The sequence below is a fragment of the Lycorma delicatula genome, chromosome 2 (assembly GCF_047948215.1).
Source record: "Lycorma delicatula isolate Av1 chromosome 2, ASM4794821v1, whole genome shotgun sequence".
NCBI lineage: Eukaryota > Metazoa > Arthropoda > Insecta > Hemiptera > Fulgoridae > Lycorma > Lycorma delicatula.
Window position 1 is genome coordinate 74,103,918 of NC_134456.1, and position 8,562 is coordinate 74,112,479.

The window sequence follows — 8,562 nt, forward strand, 5'->3', positions numbered from 1 at the left end:
ATACTGTGTAACATTACTCTTTCAATACAGAATTAAAAATTTATGATTAATACTTATAAGTTTAATAATTAAAAGGTATCATAAATTTTAAATAATTAATCTAAGTGGATAATATGTTCTATATGAAGTGTAGAATAATTATTTTAGAATATTTTTAAGTGTAGTTATACATTTAAATATACTTGTGTTTTAGTAACTATTTAAGTATATATTTTATTCCATTGGCTGAATCTTGTTTTAATTTGGATCAATAATAATTTTTGTACGTAGGAGAAACAAAACAAAAGATATAATTCTTTTATCATAAATAATTACTAATTACTTTCAAATTAGATCAGGAAAAAATTGTTAAAAACATTATAAGCAATAATTGTTTTGTTACAGTCTTTTAATCGCATATTTATTTTATCCTTTTTTTTCTTTCACGAACAGTTTTTTACTTACAATAAAAACTTGTTACATATAATTAACATGATTTACTCGGCTAATTTTTTATACTTTTAAGTTTTTCATTAATAAAAAACATTCTTTTTAATTTGACTCGAATAAATAATGATATACATAATTATTTATTATATTTATATTTATTATACATAACTATTTCTTATATTATTAATTATTATAAGAAAAAAACATAATCATACCGTGTGGAGTTCCTAGAAAAACAAGAGAGTTCCCGATAAATGGATAACCTTCTGGACCAGGTATTTTATTAGCAAGTTCATAAAGCCTAGCTCGACTAATTCTAAAATATATATACCATAATGCCAAAGCAGGTATCAGAAGAGATAATAAAATAACAGATGAACTGGAGGGTGCTGAAGTATCGGCACCGATAGTTTCAACTGAAGGTTCCATTCTGTAACAAATTAAAATTACATATATTTCAATTTTTAAAGTAAAACAATTTAACTATATATTTAATTAGATGAAATTAAATTAATTTTTTAAAAGTCTATGTACATTCTTTTGTATGTTCTCACACTAAATGGGCTCATGTCGTTGTGTGTTAAGCTAATAAAATGAATCATACAATCATATCAGCATATCAAAGACCTCAAAAATTGAGTAAATAATTGTACAAGTGTCGCCATTCTGTTACGCAAATGACACCGAAAGGCAACCCACTCTTAGATAATCTTAATGCCATCTCTTATATTTCAGGTTCATTATATGACGTAACACATCTAAAATAATGACTAGAATAAATATTGTAAAATATTAGATTAGCTGTCGTTGTACAATGTGATATAATGGATCGTATACACAGACATCTTAATGAGCAGATTACGCGATCATTAAAATGTATTATAGTAAAAAAGGCAACGGTTTTTCACCTATATTGTTCAATTTACGTACTACTGGAAAAATATATAAAAATATTAATCTAAAAATTTAACCTTACCCAACTAAATTAAATGTACAAACCTACTTAGTTTAAAAATTCCCCGGTTGTCTAAAACTAGATAGTTTTTTTCTGAAGTGAGTCAAATTGCGTAAAACATCTCTGGTAAATTAGACAGCCTTTCAATATTATAAACATTATTATGTACATAATGAAATAAAATAATTAATTGTAATGAATCAAAGCATATTACTGGCATCTTTTTACTGTTTAGCCTCCTGAACCACCGAAGGTATTACTTCAGAAGATGATTGACGATGATATGTATGAATGTAAATGTCTACTGGGCAGATAGAAAAACAAAAAAAAAAAGAAACCGCAAATAAATAAGTGATAACGTTTCCCAAGGTGAACTATTCGGAGAAAAAATAATCTCTCCCCCTGTCGCTTTCACGCTCTCTCTCTCTCTCTCTCTATATATATATATATATATATGTGTGTGTGTGTGTGTGTGTGTGTGTGTGTGTGTGTGTGTGTGTGTGTGTGTGTGTGTGTGTGTGTGTGTGCGCGCGTGTGTTTTAATAAATAATTTAACAAATTGCATCCTAGAATTAGAAAATAATTATTTATTAAAATTAGTTTTACTACTTTTGCTTTTGTTAATACTTAACACTTTCTCAGAGATTAAATTAAAAACGTAATTTAAAATTTTTTAATTTGTATAAATCTATCTATAACTACTATTGCTATTTTAAGCTACTAGAAAATTAAAAAAAAAACCATTGTTTTTTTTTATGCTCTAATTTCAACATCTATTTTTAAATATAAATTTTAATAGTTATAATAAAATATATTACTTCTCTAATCCAGTAATCAGTATTTCAGTAATCCAGTATTCATATATTACTTGTTCATTAATTGTTTTTCTTCTTTTTTTTTATTATAAATATTTTCTCATGAATAACAGATATAATTTTTTTATATTGATTTGTTTACATGATAAATAATTTGTTTTTATTTTCCTTAATGTGATCAGCATAAATATATATATATTTATACTTGTAATAGGAATTTTTTAATATTAATTTTTTTAATAGGAATTTTTTAATTTTTTCTTATATTATCTGAATTTTTTTACATTTTTTTTTTTTTGAATTATTAATTCACCGTATAAGCTTTGAGAATAAGAATATGAGATTCGAACCTGGGGTCTCCGGTTGAAAGACCGAGATGCTACCACTCCGCCACGGAGATCAGAATTTTAAGTTATAAACACTTTTCTATTATAAATATTACAAATATATTTTTTATTAACTAATCGTATTTTGTTTAAATTTTTATCGTTAATTTTGTAAAGCAATTTTATAAATAGTTAAACGTTTTTTTTTAGTTTTTTTTTATTTTCTGTATGTGTGTTAATATAATTCAAAATAATAGAAAACTATTTTTTCCCTCTTTTAATGTAGTGAATTTATTTATTTTATTATTATATCTAACTGGGAATTTATCGATGATTTTTTTATAACATAACTATTTTCAATTTCTACGTCTATTTTAATCAAATTCTTCCTGTTATATAGTTTAGGACTCTAATAATCAATTTATTTATTATTGACTGCTTTTTATTCATAATACTGGTTTTTTATATACATTACATCCAGTCTCAGTTTACTTTTAATTTTATTTAATTTTTTTTATATTAATATCTAAAAACTGAAATACCAGCGTATTAAATAACATTTCTGTTTCTAATATGAATTATCAATATTTAAAAAAAATTATTAAGCGAAATTATTAACGAAAAATATATTTTCGTTACAATATAACTAATTAATAATTTTATTTTGTATTATTATTATTATATTTATTTTTATTATAATATTATTGTATAGAATTTCACTACTATACTTTACATATGTTGTAAAACTTCTTCGAACATGCTACTTATTGCTGCTTATTGGTGAGCCAATAACCGACTATTAAATCAAATATACTGAGATGATTATTAATTCATTTTTTCTTTAAATAATCTGCATTTCTTTACTTTAAATTTTTTAAATTATATTTCTAATAAGATTTTATAAATAAAGTTTTACTGAAGTAGGTATATCTATGGAAATACCAAAAATGAATAAAACACAATGAGAGAGTACAAATTATTTTTAAAATATATAATTATATATTCTAATTAATAAAAATAAAGTATTTAAATTATGTAATGAAATATATTTTTATACCCATTTCAAACATATAAATATTCATATGTGTGTTCATGTGAAATGAATCGAAATTCCCAAAACAATAAAACTGTTAAGGTTTCGGCGAGAGTTTGCCGTCTATTGAAAACATCAAAAATCGAAAATAAAAATTCAACAATTCATAATTCTTCAAAAAGACAGTGTCCTAATTAAAAAAGTACAGATATGTGTAAAACGCGGAATGATATGCTGTAAATTGAAAACATCAAAGATCGAAATTCAAAATTCAATTATTTATTTAATTATAGTTCTTCAAAAAGACATTTTCCGAATCAGAAAAGTATAGTTGTATGAAAAGCGAGATAATAATTATATATTTTTCCTACTTCATTTTCTCAAACACAAAAATATACACCGTTAATTATTTTCTTCCTGCTCTGCTAATATTGTAACTAACTAAATGAGGAAAGTTTTTAATATAAGAAAATACAAATTTATCGAGAAATAATTGGAGGTAAATTTTTTTATATACTCGTACTTGTATATATACTTAATAACACAAATCATATAATAAAAAAATCGTCAAATTTTCTCAAATATGTTGACTGAAAATGCAAAAACTCTTGCCGGCCCAATTTCATACTTTTAAGAACAAATTTGAACGAAACTTCAATATTTTACGCTTAACATTATTATTTTTTGTTCTACAGAAATGCATTACGATCTCAACAATAAGTTCAACTTTGTCTGTTACGGCGAAATAATTCTATAAAGAACAATAATCAATTTCTGATTTCAATAAAAAGATCACTTAATAAACAGATCAAGTGTTAAAACAGAAAAGTGTTAAGTCTAAAGTTGATCATCAGTAAGAGTCGTCGTGACAATTTAAAATGAATGTTTCACACCTAATTATGTGAACTAATTATCCTTCGTAGGTTTCTATAGATATATTTATCATATGTTCCTAATGGTTAAAAAGTACAATATTAATCATATGTAATTTTTTCTTGAATAAAATTTTTCCTTGATATTTTGAAAGTTCAAAGTGACAAAATCATTTCTAATGTCACCTTCACTCAAAAGTATCATAACTACCAGTACTGCCTCTAACTGTGTATTAATTAGCATGGAAAAAAATTAACTTATTCAATAAAAAAATTATTAAAACATATTTCAATTTTCTGAATGAAATTTACGTTTTTGTTTTACTGTTTTGAAATTATACGACATTTTTTCTAGAATTTAATTAATTATTGAAACAAAGAAAATTACAAGTAGTTAATATTTTTTCAGCTAATTAATTAATTATTTTCAATGATTGAATCATTTGATACTGTCATGAATTTAGAACGAGTGAATGATCACTCATATAATTTGCAATGTGAATTATCGTCTTTCAAAAACCAAGTCAAGAAGTAGAACACTCGCTTATGGATCATGAATTATTAGGATTTATGAAGTTGTTTAAAGTATGAAATCGGGCCGGCAAGTTTTTTTACATTTTCAATCAATATATTTGAGAAAATTTGACCAATTTTTTTAATATATGATTTGTGTTAAGTGTATATACAAGTATATAAAAAAATTGTTTATCTCCAATTATTTCTCGATGATTTCATATTTGTTTTATATTAAAAAAGTTCTATCATTTAGTTACAATATTAGTAGAGCAGGAAGAAAATATTTAACGGTGTATATTTTGCGTTTAAGAAAATAAAGTAGGAAAAGAATATAACAATTATTATCTCGCCTTTCATATATATCTTTACTTTTTTGATTCGGACAATGTCTTTTTGAAGAACTATAAATAAATAAATTGTTGAATTTTGATGTTCGAATTTTTGTTTTCAATTGACAGCAAACTCTCGCCGAAACCTTAAGAATTTTATTGTTTTGAGGGTTTTGATATGATGAATATATCAATAAAAACCTACGAATGATAATTAGTTCACATAATAAGGTGTCTAACATTCACTTTAAATTGTCACATTATGGCATAAGACATAATGTGTGACAAAAAAAGATTTGTTTTTTAATTTTCAAAATATTTTCTTCGTAGATGTTTAATATTTCTATTACCACTAAATATATTTTGGCATAGTTGTTTATAAAAAAAAATATTTTTATTGCTATATAATTAATATAAAATCAACAATTAAAAATATTAATTCTCTTAAATACAATCTTTTTTTAATTTATTGTTAGCCTTTTATTTAACGTTTTGAAAATATTTCTTAGTAATTTTTTTTTTTTTAATATGGGTGGCATAATTACATTATTATATTTTAATAATTAATATTCATCAATTATAATTATTTGTTACAAATAATTACAATTTTTTTAAATACTTTAATTTAAATTTGAAATAAAATAATAACTTTTTAATAAATTTTTTCATAGATAATGAATTTAACTTAAGAGTTAAACAACAGTCATAATACTCACCTGTCCTACACCACTTCACAACAACTAGTACATAAAATTTTCAATGTCATTTGACTTTATATTGGAAAAAAACGGAAGTAGTCATACGTCAGTAAATTAATTAATCTTACATCTCCATACAATAGACTATATTATCAATTTCCGTACCGTCATTTTGGAAACATGTACAAAACTTTTATTGGTGAATTTTTTTAGAAATAATTTTTGTAGTTTTTCAGATATGATGTAAGTAAATTATTTTTTACTTATATGTAATTTAAAAATATTAGTTTTTCATTAGTACTGTAATTAGTTACTAATCATTAAAACATCCAGGAATAAACAACTATATTTTTTTAAACAATATTTTTTTTGGAAATTTTAGAAACCGTTTAATTCAATTGATCGATAGATTATAATAGTTTATTTCGTGTTCGATGTTCATACTATTATTATTACTATTATTAAGTTTTTATTTTTTTTTTAGGTAAAATATAATAATATAAAATCTTATTACTAGTGGTTTGTTTATATTAAATAGCTTATAATATTGTTACTTTACAAAATGTTATTATTACAAATTATATAAATCTATTACAGATAGTCAGTCAATTTTAAAAAAATAATATTAAGGGTTAACTGAATTGAGATTACATTTAATAAACCGTTTTTCACAAACCCCCGAAGTTAACCCTGTGTACAGGGTTAGTGTTAAAAAAGGAAAGAACCCCCTAATTATTGTTGGTGTAATAAAATTTCTTTCAATTTATAACAACGTTTATTTTGTGTTTAATAAAATAAAATTTGAAATTTTTATTATAGTTTTTATAAATTTATCACAACATATTCTTAAATCATTTATTATTCAATTTTTTTTTTTTGTGGTTTGCGTAGGAAGAGGAAAAAGCTCTGCCAGCCGCCGTCAGGTCCGCGCTGACGGCAATGGGGGCTCTCACCCGCTAAAAAAATCTTCCCTCTTATCATGCAGATGCCGGATCTAAGCCATATGGTATTTAAAGCCCCTGCATGATCATTTAGGCACTTTACTATCCGAATTTGGATGACCAGAAGGCGTCCCCAGGTGGCGATCGACGAGTGACAACTCCGAGAAGTTATATAAATCTTTGTTCCATTTGTCAGAGTATAGAGTTTTGATTTGTATGCGAAATTAGTTTATGTTCATGTTCATTTTAGACATTAAAATTGAAATAATTTTCTTTGTAAAGACATAATTTTTATAACATAAGATAAATTTTATTCTAATAATAAAATATGTAAAAACTATTTAATATATTATTGTATATCATCAAATACTGTATTATAATTAATACTATAAATTAAATAGAAATAGTTTTTTATGTAATCCCTCAAAAAAGCTTATTGTAGCCTAGTGGACATTTTATCATGATTGTGATACAACTGAATAAATGAATAAGTAGATAAAAAATTATTATTATTACCTTGTATGACCGCATAGGATTACTTTAATCAGTCTATTATCCAAGTCTCTTACTGATGGGTCCGTTTGGGCCTTGCGGTCTTCCCAGTACTTTTTCATACGTTCGGATCTTTGTGTCCTTTCTAGTGTTGAAAATGTTCGTGATGTGAGTTTTTTCTTTTGAGTGTAAAACAAGTGTTTTTTTCTTGATTTTCTTAGTTTCATTTTATCTTTTCTGTATTGTCTTCTGGTATCTTGGTGTTTTTCGAGTCGATATTGTACTGTACTAGCTGTTTCAGGTGATTTGAATCTTGCATCCTCATGATATATCCAAAGAATCTTAGTCTCCTTTACGCATGGTATCAGTAATGGGTTTTACCTCCATGTACACGACTTCATTGGATACAATCCACCGCTGCCCGTCTTCCTGGTACTTTTTACTGATGCAGGTTCTTCCAATTCTTCTTCCGATTTTCTGGAATCTGCCTGTCTTTGTTTGTTCGTTCACTATTATACAATAATTTTTTTATTTAAATGAAGTAGAAAAATATAGTCATTATAAAAACTGAATCCTTAAATTAAAATATAGTACTCCTGGTCGATAGACGTTCAAATATTTTAATAATTATATTTTTTAACTAGATCATAAGTACGAGTATTCCGTCAAGGTGGACTGGTAACATTCGCCTAATAAAGATCGATTTTTATTTATATTTATTTATTTTTTTTTTTTTTTTACTATTTTATAGTGAAATATTATCAATTTTTACATAAATTAAACTCGATTGAGCACAAAAGTTTTACATTAGTTTTCAATAACCGATCTATTAATACAATCAATGAAACAACTTACGTATTCCACGTAAAAAATTGGGCTCTTGATCAGTAAATGGTATCAGCCACTTTCTAAACTTGATTAAAGTTAAGCAAAATCAAAATATAATTGTTCAGCTTATTGAAATCAGTATTAATACTTAAAACATGAAAGAATAGTATGTCAATTGAAATAAATCATGCTTTCCAGTCATTATAAATTATATCTCTTTTCTAATTATCTCTTTTACTAAAACATTTGGATATCGTTCCAGAGACTGACTGCTGAATGTATTTCAAGTGTAAAAATAGCACATACAGGAATAAAGGGAAAAATGGTG

The 8,562-nt window shown here is 24.7% G+C and overlaps 1 protein-coding gene across 1 annotated transcript in view; it reads right to left on the minus strand.

Moving 5' to 3' along the window:
• The window catches only part of LOC142318906 (cytochrome P450 4g15-like), a 46,392-nt gene extending 40,320 nt beyond the window's left edge, over positions 1–6,072 (minus strand). Inside the window, exons 1-2 of the mRNA XM_075355557.1 lie at positions 5,992–6,072; positions 645–859 (exon numbers count right to left, since the gene is read on the minus strand). Of these exons, the coding sequence (XP_075211672.1) occupies positions 645–858 (214 nt within the window). The 5' untranslated portion in view covers position 859; positions 5,992–6,072. The remainder of the gene's footprint in view (positions 1–644; positions 860–5,991) is intronic.
• Between the last annotated feature and the right edge of the window lie 2,490 nt (positions 6,073–8,562).